This window comes from Sus scrofa, chromosome 6 (assembly GCF_054392235.1).
Source record: "Sus scrofa isolate SSC_HxYL_T2T_F1_AM1 chromosome 6, Sscrofa_HxYL_maternal_Yorkshire_Landrace_v2.0, whole genome shotgun sequence".
NCBI lineage: Eukaryota > Metazoa > Chordata > Mammalia > Artiodactyla > Suidae > Sus > Sus scrofa.
This window is the reverse complement of record NC_139388.1, coordinates 99,591,241-99,609,467: the sequence shown is the minus strand read 5'-3', so window position 1 is coordinate 99,609,467 and position 18,227 is coordinate 99,591,241. Positions and strand designations below refer to the sequence as shown.

At 40.0% G+C, this 18,227-nt stretch overlaps 1 protein-coding gene across 50 annotated transcripts in view; it reads right to left on the bottom strand.

The window, feature by feature from the left end:
• The window catches only part of MACF1 (microtubule actin crosslinking factor 1), a 357,817-nt gene that overhangs the window by 169,655 nt on the left and 169,935 nt on the right, over window positions 1-18,227 (bottom strand). For all 50 annotated transcript variants that reach the window (XR_014807490.1, XR_014807491.1, XR_014807489.1 and 47 more), the window contains 9 exons: window positions 5,282-5,448; window positions 4,289-4,401; window positions 4,082-4,188; window positions 3,552-3,671; window positions 3,308-3,403; window positions 2,521-2,648; window positions 2,339-2,432; window positions 1,986-2,140; window positions 867-1,140 (listed from right to left, as the gene is read on the bottom strand). Coding sequence is in view for 46 of the 50 variants with exons in the window: in XM_084963963.1 (XP_084820089.1) it covers window positions 867-1,140; window positions 1,986-2,140; window positions 2,339-2,432; window positions 2,521-2,648; window positions 3,308-3,403; window positions 3,552-3,671; window positions 4,082-4,188; window positions 4,289-4,401; window positions 5,282-5,448 (1,254 nt within the window). In the remaining 4 variants the exon portion in view is untranslated. The remainder of the gene's footprint in view (window positions 1-866; window positions 1,141-1,985; window positions 2,141-2,338; window positions 2,433-2,520; window positions 2,649-3,307; window positions 3,404-3,551; window positions 3,672-4,081; window positions 4,189-4,288; window positions 4,402-5,281; window positions 5,449-18,227) is intronic.

The following is an 18,227-nucleotide window of genomic DNA, read 5'->3' as shown; positions in this document are numbered from 1 at the left end:
CATCTCCACTTTGGGCTCTTACAGGAAAGTAGGCCATAACCACCCCCAAGGAGCTGGAGACAAAACCTCAGCCACTATAGAAGCAAGAGTGGTCTTTTGTTGCTGCATCATGGGAACACATCCTTGAATTTACCAACCAGAAAGGTGTGCCCACAGGCTGCAATGCTTAACTTTGTAGTTGAGGCATTTCCCATCATGGGATCTCTGCATTTCATAATCAGAATGGAGATGAGAAATACGTATCTGTAGATACTATGCTTCATTCATGCCATCAACTATTCGTCAATGGAGGATAATCATAAAACAGTTAACTTGTCTTTGAACGGCTTTATTTATTGGTACAGGGGAATCTGATTATCAGGAGTTGGGAAGAATTTAATACAAAAGGGTTAGAAGGATAAGAGGACAATATTGAACTTGAACCATTATCCCAGACACATGTAAATGGTGCCCCTTAGAATTCTGATGCACAGCAGGCTTGGTCTTACACTTAAGAGCAAAGACAAAAACAGCAGTGAAGTAGGAGCTCCTCTGCCACTTCAGGAGGACACTTCAGGAAGGATGACCGAGATTTATAGATTCTGCAACTTCTCCCACTAGCTCCCACTTATAGCACAATTAGCCGAAGGGAAGAGATTCCTGAAGGGCTTCACATTAGAAAAGCCTATGCTATTTAGTATGGGATTTCAAGGCTCTGATCTGATCCAAATCCTTTTAAAATTTAGTAGAGGGGGGCTTGGGTCCTAGGAAGCATCAATAACTAGGGAAATCTATACAAGGGGCACAGAGCAACGGGTCCTCGTAGATGAGCTGCTGGATCCAGTAAACCTCCGTGTGCTGCACAAGCATCCAGAAGGTACACCCACCTGCATTTCTTCCACCCAAGATAGCAGTTCATACACAAATCGCAGATTGCCTTCATCTTCAGAGGAGGAAATAGACACAAGTTCAGCCCGAGTCATGGGCTTGCGGAACCAGGAGGCAGAAGAATGGGTTCCTTTGGTCAGGGGTTCTGCCTTCAGATGAGTAGTGGTTAAAGTAGAGGGTGGAACCAATTCAAGTGAAGTAAAGTGGCCCTTCCGGTACAAGTTTGTGCACTCCAGACGCAAGGTGACCAGCTCATCCTGCAGACGCATGACCCTGAAAAGAAGAGATTAAATCTGTAACATGGTTTTTTAAGGTAAAATCTTCCCTATCTATTTGACAAGGAAGAGGTAAAAATAAAAATGAGATCACATCAGGAAAAGTGTTCTGAGAAAGAAAAAGTGTTATGTGAATGCTATTAACATCTTCATCATTCAGAGTCGTCTTTGAGGCAAATGCTAAATTACAGTGTTAATTGGAAGGAAGTAAATCAACCCCAGTTTGTCTAACTCCTGGACGACAGAACAGAATAAACTATAGAACAGAAGTCCAAGGATGTGGCTCTTCATCTTGGCTCCATACAAAGATCCTCATCCCCTCTGTGGGGGTTGGTTTCCTCCTGTATGAAATATTGCACTGAATCACCCCAGCAATTCTAAAGCTGATGTGCTGCCACACCACTGCAGGCCCCCCTGAAATCTGTGGGGGTATAAGATGCTACAAAGATTAGGGAGTCCTACAAGAGCTGATTGGGCAGGGCCTGCCATAAAGGAAAACTATCCTTTACCATGAGAATTCTCCTGCCTAAAACTATCCTCTACCATGAGAATTTTCCTGCCTACAGTAAAGGGTGCTTTACTATATAGTATCCTACTGAGACACGGTCCTCTAATGTCCATATCACAAGATTCAATACCCAACTCTTTTTCCTTTTTTGGCTGTACCTGTGGCATGTAGATGGGCCAGGGATGGAAACCACACCACAGCTATAACCTAAGCCACAGAGGTAACAATGACAGATTCTTAACCTGCTGAGCCTCCAGGGAACTCCCAGTTCTCAACTTTTGATCCTTGGGCCTCAGCACCAGGCAAGCACTCTGTTGGAGTCCCACGTTCCTCACCTAAAAGCCAGCTCTTCCAGCTGGTAATAATTCTCATCCCGCAGGATCTGGAGATCCACCTGCAGCTGTCTGATGAGACCTTCGCACTCCTGAATGTACATGATGACATCTGACTCGCACTGTACTGGTTGCCCTGATTCCAGGTGAGCAGCATCCTGAGAGAGAAAGAGAGAATAAGAAGGGAAACTCCCATCGCTCCCACCCACTAGGACCAAGGGAGCCAAGGGGTCACTGCCATTCCAAGAGAAAGGAAGCTGGATCCCTCTGCTGTTGATGTCCATCCACCCTTAGAGCACAGGGTAAGAGGTGGAAAACATGTGCCATAAGAGGTGAAACAAAACAGTCAGACTTACAGCCTGCAGTGTATTCTTAGCTAGTGTCAGTTTTTCTTCACAGTTCAAAGCACCATTCTGGATTTTGTTTGCAATCTGTAGCAGCAATTCCAGCCTAAAAATAAGATCATAACCACAGTCATGTGCAGGGCTCAAAGCAGCCCAGGAAGCAATGCCAGATGACCTTCAGGTTCTGGACCCACCTCTCTACAGCTGGCCGAAGCGATTTCTCTCGCTCTAGCATCTCAATGATGAGTTTTCCCCACTCTTCTTCCACATCATTAGGGTGATAACCCTGAGGCAGTTTAATTCGGCCAAATTCAATCCATACCTTAAAAAGATAAAAAAACAAAAACAAAAACAGAGAAACTCTTAGTCCAAAAATACATGCCCTCAGGCCCCAGTTTTAATTTATTCTTCATCCATGACTCCTTGCTTCTTTACCCAGCCATTGAACAGTTTTTCCCACTGTCTAATAAGAGAAAATAACTAAATATTTTAGCAGCACTTCACCTTCAGGTAAGAGCAAAAAAGTCACCTCCAAAATACAGAGACAATCTGCTTGAAAACCTTCCATTCCTTCTAAATTTTCCATAAATTCTCCTGCCCTCCCTATAACCCCCACTGTGGAGAGGTTAAATGCCCATCTCTGCAGGTTCAAATTCTCTAGGAATCAAATGTGAAGGAAAGTCTCTTTTCTTCCTTTCCTAGGGAGAGAATTAGCTTCCCTCTGAAAAAAAGGAAAACATCCATACAACTCAGGATTTCCGAATAAACATAAATATGCCATGTTTCAACAGCCCCTTAAAAAATAGAGGTGATTGATTCTTCCCCTTCACCTGAACTAGTCAAGTGCAGCCTAAGAGTGATGCTCAATATGTGACCCTGAGAATATTGCTATTAAAGCAAGTTAGAGAGAAGATGCAACGAATCGGTCTAAAAAGAGCTAACAGCAAACCTCAAGGCTCAGCAAAGGATAAGCTTCCTTACCTCTAATAGTTTATACAATTCTTCAATTCTTCCTTTTTCTCTCTCCTTGGCCAGAATTTCTGTTTCTTTGAAGTGTATATATTGATTATAAAGTGCCTACAAAGATCAATATTTGGTGAATATTGAGCAACCTGGCCCAGTTTTTCATACCACCTCACCCAGGTACCAGGAGCAACAAGCTCTGAGACTTACTTACTCCCCAGAGTGAATTCATAAAAAAAACAATTTAAGTTCATGACTTTACCTTTAGTTCAACAGGGTTCTGGGGAAAGGATTTATCTGACATCAGTATTGTATGCTGTTTGATCCAGGGAATGAGGGAGTCCACTCGGCTTTGGTATTCTTGCCACCTGGAGTCTACTTCCTATTGCCAAAGGGAAAATATCACACACCTTCTGGTTAGCGGTATGCAAGACACGCACAGGAGAAAGCAGCTCAGGCCACCCCAAACCACATAAAGTCCCTTCCACTAATTGCCTATATAGATGCAGCCATGCAGTTTATGCTCAGAGGCCCAGTTTCAGAGCTCCTCAAGGATTCTCAGGATGGGATTCAATTTCCTGACACCTAGAATAGCCTATGCTGGATGCTACACAATTAGTGATATCTGAACTCACTCCCAGGGACCAAGGACAAGAACTATGTATAAAGATGATGTATAAAGATAAAAGTGCACTGTAGACAGTGAGTGCTAAAGAAAGCTAGTCTAATCAGTACATTACTCCACCCAAACAAATCAAAGCCAGAAGGTATTTTAGGAAAGTGTTCTTTTACCGTAGCACTGATCCCTTCTCCACCCTCAGGGACTTTAGGGAAAGCATCATAAATCGAAGACACATAAGTGATTACAGACTTTTCATCTGGAGATGGCACATCCACATCTGAGAGACAAAGGACAAGAAATTTCTTAGAACAAAGGAACCTGCTGGGGAACGAATAATGAATACCTGCCAAACAGAATCAACTTTGGCCAGCTCTCACCTTCTGCATCCAGTAACCGGGTGACGCCCAGTCTTTCTGCTACTTCGAAAGCCTGTTCCAGATTCTCTCGGTTGCTCTGGATCTGTACCCTCTCCATATCTACCAGATCGGGTCTGTAAAAGTCCATCAAGGCACATGACAGGCACCCAGCTACACACCACACAGGAGTTCACACAAAGAACCCTTCTTAAAAGTACTCACAGCTAAAAAACACTGAGTTAGAGAGAGAGAGGAGGTTTAGAGGAGCACTAATCCTATTTTTTATTACACTCTAGGAGCCCAGTGCTCCCTAATTCTAAACTTACATGATGGTAGGTTTGTTGGATTTCAAGGGAACGGGCATGTTTATGACCAATAACAGTATAATGATTTTGATTTCTGTCATTCAAAATTCTTGTCTTCCTCACCCACTCCAAGTGAGTCCCTACTTCAGGCCCTTTGCACTTGTTTCCTCCAAGTGAAACACACTGACCCCCGAGGGCTGCGTGGCCCACTCCTCATCCATGGCTCTGCTCCACTTTCTCTTCAGACAGGCCACCTCTGACCACCTGTCCAAAACGCCACAACCCCTGCCACTCTCTCTCCTTCCACTGCACGAGTTCAATACATATTACTTTTTTTTTCTTTTTAGGGCCGCACCTGCAGCATATGGAAGTTCCTGGGCTAGGGTTCAAACTGGAGCTGCAGCTACTGGTCTACAGCACAGCCAAAGCAATGCCAGATCCGAGCGGCATCTGTGACCTACGCCACAGCTCACAGCAATGCCGGGCCCTTAATTCACTGAGCGAGGCCGGGGATCTAATTCACATCCTCATGGATACTTGTCAGGTTCTTAACCCACTGAGCCACAATGGGAACGCTACACATTCCTTTTTTAAATAAATAAAGTGAACCAGAGCCTGGGTTGTTAGTTGAGGGGAAATATGGCATTATAGCTAATTACAAAGAAGAGATAGGATGACTCCAAACCCACCCAAACTCCGCTGTGTTTACCTGTACCGGTGAATAAGTGCATTGAACATCTTCCCATCACTCCAGCAGGAGGAAAAGTTGGTGCATTTGATTCCTGTGTAACCAGCTGTCACCTTTTGGGTCCACAGGAGCAGCTTCTCCTTAGCTGACATGTCCCCTGATTCTCCACTAATGTAGATGTCAGAGATCTGCCAAAAAACAGGACGTGAGTAATTTAGTAATAAGATGATGTCCTTTAACTTTCTCTGCATACTTTATGGCCCTTCAAAGAGGGAGATCCAAGCCTGGCAGCACTTCAGATGACAACTCCAACATACTACTCTATTTGGTAGTTAAAGAAACGCAAATTAAAACTAGAAAAGGTCATTTTTTACCTAATTATCAAATTAGGAAAGTCTTTTTTTTTAGTGATACTATTCAGTATGGGAAAGAATACGTAAAATTGGGTATTCTCATACACTGCCACTGGTGAGACTATAGAGGACATAAATTCTCTGGAGGGCAGTTTTTAATAAGTTTTAAAATATACATACACTTGATAGGAAATCATTAGAGAAATGTACCAGAACTTTTATATAAGAATGTATACCATAAGTATCTAGTCACTTATGGTAGAGCATGATAATGTGAGAAGAAGGAATGTATATGTGTGTATGTGACTGGGTCACCTTGCTGTACAGTAGAAAATTAACAGAACACTGTAAACCAGCTGTAATGGGAAAAAAAATCATAAATAAATAAATAAAAAGCAATGAAAAAAAATGTAAACCAGCACCAAAAGCAAAAGCAACAAAAGCAAAACAAAAATGGGACTACATCAAACTAAAAGGCTTCTGCACAGCGAAGGAGATCATCAGTAAAACGAAAAGGTAACCTATGGGATGGGGGGAAATGTTTGTATATTATATATCCGAAAAAGGATTAATATCCAAAACATATAAAGAACTCATTCAACTCAACATCAAAAAAACAAACAATCTGATTTAAAACTGATCAGAAGATCTGAATAAACAATTTTCTAAAGAAGACATACAGGGAGTTCCTGTCATGGCTCAGCGGAAACAAGCTGACTAGGATCCATGAGGATGCAGGTTCAATCCCTGCCCTCACTCAGTGGGTTAAGGATCCAGTGTTGCCATGAGCTGTGGTGTAGGTCACAGATGTGGCTCCGATCCCACGTTGCTGTGGCTGTGGTGTAGACTGGTAACTACAGCTCCGATTCAACCCCTAGCCTGGGAACCTCCATATGCCGGGTACAGCCCTAAAAAAAAAAAAATACAAATGGCCATCGGGTATTATGGAAAGGTGTTCAACATCACTAATCATTAGAAAAATACAAATAAAGACAAGAGATAAGAGTTGGTGAAAACATGGAGCAAAGGGAACCCTTGTGCATTTGTGGTGGGAATATAAACTGGTATTGTCCATATGGAAAACAGTACAGCAATTCCTCAAAAAATTAAAAATAGAACTACCACAGGATCTAGCAATCCCACTTCCGGGTATACATCCAAAGGAAATGAAAACAGGACATTGAAGAGATACCTGCAGTCCTACATTCACTACAGCATTATTCACAACAGCCAAGATATGGAAACAACCTAAGTGTCCATCAATGGATAGATGGATAAAGATGTGGTATTCAGCTACAAAAAGGAAACTCTGCCATTTGTGACAACATGGATGAACCTTGAGTGCATTATGCTGAGGATGAATAAGCCAGACAGAGAAAGACAAATACTATGTGGTATCACTTATACATGGAATTCTTTTAAAAGTCAAAGTCATAGAAACAGCAGAATAGTGGTTGCCAGGGACTGGGGTGGGTGAAATAGGAAAAGGATCGAAAAAGGATAAAACTTTCAGTTGTAAGTTGAATAAGGTATGCGGATCTAATGTAAAACATGATCACTATAGTTGATAAAGCCGTGCTATGTAAGTGAAATTTCGTAAGAGTTTAGAACTTCAATGTTCTCACTAAATCAGTGAGGTGGTGGACATGTGAGTTAACCAGACAGTGGGAATCCTTTCTCAATATATACATACAGGTATACCTTGGAGACACTCAGGGTGGGTTCCAGATCATAGCAATAAAGGGAATCACAATAAAGTGTGTCACACACGATTTGGTTTCCCAGTGCATGTAAAAGCCATGTTTATAGTATACTATAGTAAATTATATGTGCAATAACATTATGCCTAAAAAAAACAATTAAACCCTAATTTAAAAATACTTTATTGCTAAAAATGCTAAACATCATCTGAGCCTTCAGGGAATAGTAATCTTTTTGCTGGCAGAGGGTTTGAAATATTGCAAGAATTACCAAAATGTGACACAGAGCCAGAAGTGAGCAAATGCTGTTGGAAAAGTGATGCTGAGTCTTGATTGACACATGGCTGCCACAAAACTTCAATTTGTGAAAAACACAGTATCTGTGAAGTACAATAAAACGAGGTATGCCTGTATATCAAATTGCCAAGATGTATGCTTTGAATATCACAATTTTGTCAATTACACTTCAATAAAGCTAAAATAAAAAAGAATTTTTACTAAAATATGATAAATATTTTGTAGCAAAAAGCTATAAAGAGCTTAAACCCTAAATAATAGTCATATATATACATAATGTAATAAATGCACATATGTGTATATGTAATACACCAAACTAGTGGTAGTAATAGGTGATTTTTATATTTACCAAGTTTTCTACATTATGTATATTTTTATTTTTTTGCTTTTTATGGCCGTACATGCAGCATATGGGAATTCCCAGGCTAGAGGTCGAATCGGAGCTGTAACTGCCAGCCTATGCCACAGCCACAGTCACGCAGGATCCAAGCCACATCTGCGACCTACACTGCATCTCACAGCAACACTGGATCTTTAACCCACTGAGCGAGGCCAGGGATTGAACGTACGTCCTCATGGATACTGGATGGGTTCGTTACCTCTGAGCCACAACAGGAATTCCCTATGTATATTTTTATACTGAGAAAAAAGGTTGTTTAAAGAAATCTCCAAAAATCTAGCACAGAACCTACTTTAGAGAAATGGCAATGTGAGAGAGAAGGAAGTGTGTGCCTTTGATTCCACGCTGACCAAGATTTGAATTTCAACTTCAACTGTGAGCTGGGCCTCAGTAATAGCATCTGTAAAGGGGGAATCATACCTACTCCCTTTCAGGATTGCTGTGATAATCAATGAGATTGCCTAACTCCCACAGCACTGACAGTCTGTATCATCAATTAAATGTTTTACCTTGCATTATTGGCTATAATTTGATATATCTGATCTTGATCATCTCCCTACAACTAGCTTTCCTGAGGAACTGATACCACAACTTAACAATTGGAATGATCTAAAATCAAACAGCAGCTGCTATGAAGGAGAGCTCCTCAACACAGGATATGTCCTAGCAGATGCTGGGATGCTGAGGAAGAAATAACCTCCAGCTCTGAGACTCGGTGATCACAGTCCTTCTGTATTATCACCCAGTGCACCTGGTGTTGTGAGGGTCATACTGTGGACACAATGTGCTTTAATTAATATTTACTTGGTGAATAAACAAAATAATAAAAATAAACAAAGGTATGTGGGGATAAGACCGATCTAGAATCCTGAGACATTACTTTTTTGACAGCAAACTTACTTAGCAAATAAGGTACAGTGTATAATCAAACAAGCCAAGGACTGAATAACGGATCTTGGTGCCCAAGCCATCATCCTGTGAGTCCAGTGTAACACCCCTTCACTAGTACCAATTCTATTCCAGTTCTCCTTAACATTTCTAGCTGTTTATTTCAGTGGCTAAGTGCCACTCACACTGACATAACCCAGCTCTTTCACTACAGGACTTCACATGCTTATTAAGGCAAAAGATTGCTGGGAACAGGAAATAGATTTGCTGAAGTGAAAAGGAATAGAATCTGAATAAGCAAAATGAAATGTGAATATTTGGATTCTTTATCCCAAAAGGAAATTCCAGTTAGTCAACTGATAGTGTATATACACAATAGCAGAGTCAATATCTCTGATGGCATCTCTCATCTGCCAATCACAATATCTTTGTATATTGCATTGGAAGCAGCCTGATGAACAGCTGGACTTCAGATTCTCCACATAGCTATAATGAGACAGGGAAATGTTGAGATCCCTCAGGGAAAGGAAAAATACCCTGTTTGGATTAGGGCCCTTCCAAGACTGTGATCTGGATGAAAAAAATGGGATTATCATCACAATCATCTCAGTAATTAAATTTGGCTTTTGTCCATCTCTTCACGTAATACTCACATGTGACTGCACGGTGCTGTCCTTTGGGCTATGCAGAAGCTTTTACCTTAATCTTCCTAATGCAGAATTCCAGCTTCAGTATCAAGGAGCTTTCTCCCTCATCTGGGTATTTAAAAGGATGCCATTTGGAGAGGGAGCCTCATTACCATCTCAGAGACTAAGCCTGTCTACTTGAATTCTCTTTCAAGCACACTCCCCATGGCTTGATTAATCCTTTCTCTGAAGCATACCTAGAAACGTAATATGTTCTAATAACCCAATAAATATTTATTGAACATCTCATCTGTGCCCCATTCTATGCCAGGCACCATATGCCAGGCACCACAGAGAAGAACACAAAAAAGTCGATCACCATGTATTCATTCTGCTGTGATTTTTTTGAGCAACAACTATGTTCCAGGAGCTGTGTTCAAGTTCTTGGTGTCTCGAGACAAAAGCAAAACCTCAGGCCTCAAGCTCAAGCAATTTAGTAGGGGAGACGATGTATCACACATAGAGATCAATGCTGTGACAGAAACAAGCAAGTAACCCAAACTAGCAGTGCCAGGGAACTCCCGAACAAGATAGCACCTATGTTGAGTTTTAAGATCTAAGCTGGAGGGAGTTTCCGTTGTGGAACTGTAGAAACGAATCCAACTAGTATCCATGAGGATACGGGTTCGATCAGTGGGTTGGGGATCTGGCATTGCTGTGGCTGTGGTGTAGGTCAGCAGTTGTAGCTCTGATTTGATCCCTATGCCACATGAATGTGGCCCTAAAAAGAAAGCAAAAAAAAAAAAAAAAAAAAAAAAAAAAAAAAGATCTAAGCAGGAGTCACCCAGGTGAAAAAGGGAGAAACAAAAAAAATAGACAAAGCACTGGGAACTATACCTAGTCACTTATGATGCAGCTTGATGGAGGATGATGTGAGAAAAAGAATATAATATGTATGTGTGACTGAGTCTCTCTGCTGTACCACAAAAAATTTACAGAACACTATAAACTAGCTATAATGGAAAAAATAAAAATACTTTAAAAAAGACAAGCTTGCCCTGAAAGAACTTAATTTTGACATGCCATATCTGCCTAAAATAAGGCTACTTCAAATATAAGGCAGTCCCAAATCTTCACAAATGACAACAGATGGATGGAAAAGAGAACTAGAGGAAGGGAAGGTTTGTGGCCCCTTAACTATATAAACTTTTAGAAGGTGATTTACACATATGCAAATATTTAAAATAATAAACTTATTTACAAAGCAGGAAGAGACTCACAGACACAGAAAACAAACTTATAGCTACCAAAGGGGAAAGATGGGTGGGGATAAACTAGGAGTCTGGGATTAGCAGATACAAACTACTATGTAACAAATAGATAAACAACAAGGTCACTGTATAGCGCAGGGAACTATATTCAGTATCTTGTAATAAACCATAATGAAAAAGAATATGAAAAAGTATACATAAGTATACATATATATACACACAAACACACAAAACTGAATCACTTTGCTCTACACCAGGAACCAACACAACACTGCAAGCTCTACTTCAATAAATAAAAAAAATAAACAGTATGTCTACTGCATTTAGTATTCATGCTTCTTTTTACCTTTATATTTCATGGAATTATGTTATTCAAATTCTTCACATACATCTTTGTCATTAATGTTTTTCATTAATAAATCCACTTAAAAATAACAAAGCTACTTTTTGAATAAATTTTCTAGAAAATACCATCTACATTTCAAGAATTCTGAGATATAAGAGCAATTTTCTGAATCCATACTATCCCTGGAAATTTCATCCCCAGCCATAAGAATCCAACTGCATAACATTAGATTAGTTTTTTTGTTTTGTTTTGTTTTGGTTTTTTTTGCTTTTGCTTTTTAGGGTTGTACCCACAGCATATGGAAGTTCCCAGGCTAGGGGTCAAATTGGAGCTACAGCTGCTGGCCTATGCCACAGCCACACCAGTGTAGGATCCAAGCCATGTCTGCAAGCTACTCCACTGCTCATGGCAACGCCGGATCCCTGATCCACTAAGCAGGGACTGAACCTGCATCCTCTTTGATACTAGTCAGATTCCTCATGGATACCAGTTTCTGCTGTACCACAATGGGAACTCCCTGGATTAGTTTTCCTTTTTTCCATTCATTCAATAGTATTTGTTCATAATTTTCATAATGTGATCACCTGCTCTGTATGTTTTATAAGTGATATGGGTGATGTTTTTAAATTTTTTAATGTGATCAAGACATATACAATCATTACATTCAACATTTCAAATTAGGAGGTTATATTCTCAAGAACAACAGCTAAAACTTAAGATTTCTAGTCATTCTTATTTAACCAATTATGTTAGTTCATCTATACCAAAATTGGTATTGACTGAACTGGCATACAGTGACACAAATTTATTCATCCTTTTTCAAGTACTGACCATAAGTTCAATAACAAGAAAGATTTTATAAAAAGTCAAATACAAAGACAACCCTTTTTTTTTTTAAAGGCTAATTTCTGAAGGAAAAGAATCTTACCTTATATTTAGTCATATGTGGTAAAGTCACATGAAAGAGTTCCACATAATTTAAGGCCTCAAAAGAGCAACAACAATATAGTAATATTCAACAGCGGATCTCAACAGAATGAAAAATTATATGGGCTGGAGTGCTAAAAATACTTCTTAGAGTTCCTATTGTAGCTTAGCCGTAACCAACCTGACTGGTATCCATGAGGACACAGGTTCAATCCCTGGCCTCAATCTGTAGGTTAAGGTTCCAATACTGCTGTGGTGAGCTGCAGTGTAGGTTGCAGACTCGGCTCAGATGTGGTGTTGCTGTGGCTGTGGTGTAGGCCTGCAGCTGCAGTTCTGATTCAACCCCTAGCCTGGGAACTTGCATATGCCATGGGTGTGGTCCTGAAAAAGCAAAAAAAAAAACAAAAAAACAAAAAACCTTAAATAAGTATGATTTAAACTTATCCTTGAAGGATGTTATAGAACAGACAAAGGGAAAGAAGAAAAGAATTCTAGGTAGAGAGTGGATACAAACAAAGATTAGAAGCTGAAACAGGAGTAGCAGATGGTTAAGGGACAGACCTGTTAAAAGGGAACTGGGAACTGATATAGGAGAAAAAATTAGAGAGATCATGGGGGCGGTGGAATGCTGGACTGAGGAGTTTGGACTCTGTAAGTCTATATAAGTCTCAGGGAATGGACTAGGTGTAATGAGCTGATAGGTACCTGATTCACACATCCTAAAGGTCCTAGCTGACTTCATTCCACCGCAGTGAAGGCATCAGACTTTCATTCAAGAATCAGGTCACGGCACAACACAAATTACATTTGTTCATTACAAATGCCTGGCTAGAGGGATCATTGTGCAGCTATGTTTATTATCAACAGAAGAGTTAGATAAAGATCAAGGGTGTCCTTTCAATACTCAAGTTGAGTCATAGAGGTTTCTCTAGGGACTGTAAGTAGAATGGAAATTCTGGGTCACAGAATTATGGACATTTTAAAATTCTCCCAGGAGTTCCCCTTGTGGCTCAGTAGTAACAAACCCAACTAATATCCATGAGGACACAGGTTCCATCCCTGGCCTCGCTAAGGGGGTTAAGGATCTGGCATTGCTGTGAGCTGTGGTGTACTTTGCAGACAGGGCTGGATCCCATGTTGCTGAGGCTGCAGTCTAGGCTGGCAGCTTTGGCTGTAATGTGACCCCTAGCCTGGGAACTTTCATATGCTGCAGGTTTGGCCCTAAAAAGGCCAAAAAAAAAAAAAAAAAAAAAAAATTCTCCTAAATATTGTCAAAGTGCTGTCTAAATAACGGTACCAATTTAAACTTCTATCCGCAAGGGTCTGAAGAGAGTTTTACATCACTATATGTATATCTTTGCTTACGTTTTATATTTTCAGATTTTTTTTGTCTTCTGCCAGTCTGGTGGGTATAAAATGGCATCTTGCTGTATTTTTGACAGCCAACAAGAAGAAGGCCTATATATGCGGCATCTGGGTTTTTCCCTTTTTTGTGAATTGCTTATTCCTGGGCTTTTCCCTATTTTTCTGTTAGGGTGTTATCCCTTTTCTTTCTTTCTTTTTTTTTTTTAAGTAATTATGTAAATAATATCAATAATTAACACTATGTTTTACTTGTATTAACTCATAATTCTCACAACAGCCCTACAAAGTATATACTATTCTTATCCTCAATTTACAAATGAGGAAATTGTGTCACAGAGAAGTTAAGTAACTTGCCCTGCTAGTAAACAGTAGAGCTGGAATTCAAACTCAGCAAACCTGGCTCTATACTCTAAACCACTTCACGTCATATATTCTGGACATTAAGTCTTTTTCAGTATGTGCACTGTATAATAACTCTACCATTATTTTTCTTAACTTTTCACCTCAAGGAACTAGAAAAAGAAGAAAAATGAAACCCAAAGTTAGTAGAAGATCAGAGCAGAAACAAGTGAAACAAAGACCAAACAGATAGCAGAAAAGATCAACAAAACTAAGACTGAATCATGATGAAACAGAAAATCTGAACAGACTGATTACTGTTAAGGAGAGATTGACTTAATAATCAAAAACACCTCAACAAACACAAGTCCAGGATCTATGCGTTTCACTGATGGACTCTATCAAACATTCAAAGAAGAATTAATACCAACACTTCTCATCCTCTTCCAAAAAACAGAAGAGGAAGGAAGGAACAATTCCAAACTCATTTCATGAGAGACTACTCATTTCATTACTTTGATAACAAAACTACACAAAGACACTTCAAGAAAAGAAAATTACAGTATTCCTGATGAACACAGATGCAAAAATCCTTAAAAAAAAAAAAAAAAGAAGAAGAAGAAGAAGTTCCTGTTGTGACTTAGTGGAAACAACCTGACTAGTAGCTGTGAGGATGGAAGTTTGATCCCTGGCCTCACTCAGTGGGTCAAGGATCCAGCACTGCCACAAGGTTCAGTGTAAGCATAGGCTGCAGACACGGCTTGGATCTGGCCTTGCTATGGCTGTGGTGAAGACCAGCAGCTGTAGCTCCAACTCAGTCCCTAGCCTGGGAACTTCCTTATGCTGCCAGTGAAAAAAAAGTTAGCAAACTGAATTCAACAGTATGTTAAAGTAGGAGCTCCCATTGTGGTGCAGTGGGTCGGGGATCCTGCATTGCCATGAGCTGTGATATAGGTTGTGGACACGGCTCAGATCCTGCATTGCTATGGCTATAGTGTAGGCCATTGGTTTACAGCTCTGATTTGACCCCTAGGCTGGAAATTTCCATATGCTGCAGTGCAGCCCTGAAAAGACAAAAGGAGTATTTGTTCTAAGTCAACCATATTCCAACAATTTTTTTTTCTTTTTCTTTTTTTTTTTTTTTTTTTTTTGCCATTTCTAGGGCCACTCCCTTGGCATATGGAAGGTCCCAGGCTAGGGGTCTAATCCGAGCTGTAGCTGCTGGCCTACGCCAGAGCCACTGCAACGCCAGATCCGAGCCACATCTGCAACCTACACCATAGCTCACGGCAACGCCAGATCCTTAACACAATGAGCAAGGCCAGGGATCGAACCCGCAACCTCATGGTTCCTAGTCAGATTCATTAACCACTGAGCCACGACGGGAACTCCTAATTTTTTTTTTTTTAAATTCTCAACAAAGTAGGTATAGATTAAACCTACTTCATCATAATAAAGGCCACAGCTAATACCACACTTAATGATAAAAAGCTGAAACCCTTTCCTCTCAGATCAGAAACAAGAAAAGGATGCCCTCTCTAGCCACTTTTATTCAGTGTAATATTGGAAGTCCTAGCCAGAGCAATTAGGCAAGAAAAGAAAAGAAAAGGCATCCAAGTTGGAAAGGAAGAAGGAAAACTGCCACTTTGCAGATAACAGGATATTATATGTAGAAAACTACAAAGATTGCTAAAGACATAAAAAAAAGTTAGAGTAAACAAATTCAATAAAGTTGCAGGTTACAAAACTGATAGGAAAAAATCTGTTCCATTTTTATATACTAATAACAAACTATCAGAAAGAGAAATAAAGAGAATAATCCCATTTACGATTTCATCAAAAAGAATATAATACTTAAGAATAATTTTTTCATTTTAATTTTTTTTCATTTTTAAAGTTTTATTGAAGTATAGTTGATTTACAATGTTGTTACCTAGGAATAAATTTAACCAAGGAGGGGAGAGACCTGTATACTGAAAACTATAAGGCATTAATGAAAGAAATTTTAGATACAATTAAATGGTAAGATATTCTGAGCTCATGTACTAGAAGAATCTATACTGTTAAAATGTCCATAATACTCAAAGCAATCTAGATTCAGTGCAATCTCTATCAAAATTCTAATGTGGAATTCCTGTAGTGGCTCAGTGGTTAACAAATCTGACTAGGAACCATGAGGTTGTAGGTTCGATCCCTGGCCTTGCTCAGTGGGTTAAGGATCTGGTGTTGCTGTGAGCTGTGGTGTAGGCTAGCAGCTATAGCTCCTATTAGACCCCTAGCCTGGGAACCTCCATATGCTGTGGGTGCAGCACTAGAAAAGATTAAAAAAAAAAAAAATTGCAACGGCACTTTTCAAAAAAATAGAACAACTAGCCCTAAAATTTGTATGGAACCACAAACACACACACAGACACACACACAAACTGATTAGCCAAGGCAATCTTGAGAAAAGAACAAAGCTGTAGGCATCATGCTCCCTGATTTCAAACAACATTATAAAGCTGTAGTAATTAAAACAGTGTGGCATTTGGCATAAAAACAGACACACAGATAAATGGAACAGAATAGAAAGGCCAGAAATAAAACCATTTATATGTGGTCAATTAATTCACCAAAAAAAAAGCCAAAAATACTTAATGGGAAAAAGATGGTCTCTTCAATAAACAGTGTTGGGAAAACTAGACAATCACATGCAAAAAGAATGAACTTCAATGACTATCTGACACCACACACAAAAATTAACTGAGGCGTTCCCACTTGTGGCACAATGGGATTGATGGCATCTCTAGAGTGCTGGGATACAGATTCAATCCCTGGCCTGGCACAGTGGACCTAGCACTGTTAAGCTGCAGCAGAGCACTGGTCACAACTGTGGCTGGGATCTGATCCTTGGCCCAGGAATTCCATATGCCAAGGAGCAGCAAAAAAAACAAAACTGAAAAATGAAAACAGAGTTCTCTTGTGGCACAGCAGGTTAGGGATATGGTGTTGTCACTGCAGCAGCTTGGGTCACTGCTGTGGCATAGGTTTGATCCCTGGCCCGGGAACTTCCACATGCCACAGGCATGGCCAAAAAATAAACTGAAAATGGATTAAAGACTTAACCATAAGACATAAAAATCATAAAATTCCTAGGTTAAAACATAGGCAGCAAGATCTTTGACATAGATCTTGGCAATGGTGTATTTAATCTGACATAAAAAGCAAAAAAAAAAAAAAAAAAAAAAAAAAACCAAGTGGGACTACGTCATACTAAACACCTTCTACACAGCAAAGGAAACCATCAACAAAATGAAAAGGCAACCCACAGAATGGGAGAAACTATCTACTAATCATATATCATAATAAGTTAACATCCAAAGCACATAAAGAATTTATACAACTCAAAAGTAAAAACACAAACAATCCAATTTAAAAATTGGCGGGGAGTTCCTGTCATGGCTCAGTGGTTAATGAATCCAACTAGGAACCATGATGTTGCTGGTTCAATCCCTGGCCTCGCCCAGTGGGTTAAGGGTCCACCATTGCTGTGAGCTGTGGTGTAGGTTGCAGACGTGGCTTGGATCTGGCTTGGCTGTGGCATGGGCTGACAGCTGTAGCTCTGATTCAACCCCTAGCCTGGGAACATCCATATGCCATGGATGCAGCCCTAAAAATAAATAAATAAAAATTGGCAGAAGATCTGAATAGTCATTTTTACAAAGAAGTCATCCAGATGGCCAACAGGTATATCAAAAGATGCTCAACATGACTAATCATCAAGGGAATGAAAATCCAAACCACAGGAGTTCCCGTCGTGGCGCAGCGGTTAACGAATCCGACTAGGAACCATGAGGTTGCGGGTTCGATCCCTGGCCTTGCTCAGTGGGTTAAGGATCCGGTGTTGCCGTGAGCTATGGCGTAGGTTGCAGACACGGCTCGGATCCCGTGTTGCTGTGGCTCTGGTGTAGGCTGGTGGCTACGGCTCCAATTAGACCCCCTAGTCTGGGAATCTCCATATGCTGCGGGAGCAGCCCTAGAAAAGGCAAAAAAACAAAAACAAAAACAAAAAAAAAAAAAGAAAAGAAAAGAAAATCCAAACCACAGTGATATACTGCCTCACACCTATTAGAATGGCTGTTATCAAAAAAGACAAGAAACAACACATATTGAAAAGGATGTGGAGAAAAAAGAACATTGTGCACTTTTGGTGGGAATGTAAATTGGTGCAGCCACTATGGAGAACAGTATGACGGTTCCTCAAAAAATTAAAAATGGAACTACCTTATGATGAAGCAATTCCACTTCTGGATATTTACCCAAAGAAAGTGAAAACACTAACTTGAAAAGATACATGCACTCCTACATTCACTGCAGCTTTATTTACAATAGCCAAGATATGGAAACAACTGAAGTGTCCATTGATAGATGAATAGATAAAGAAAGTGTGGCATATACACACAATGCAACATTATT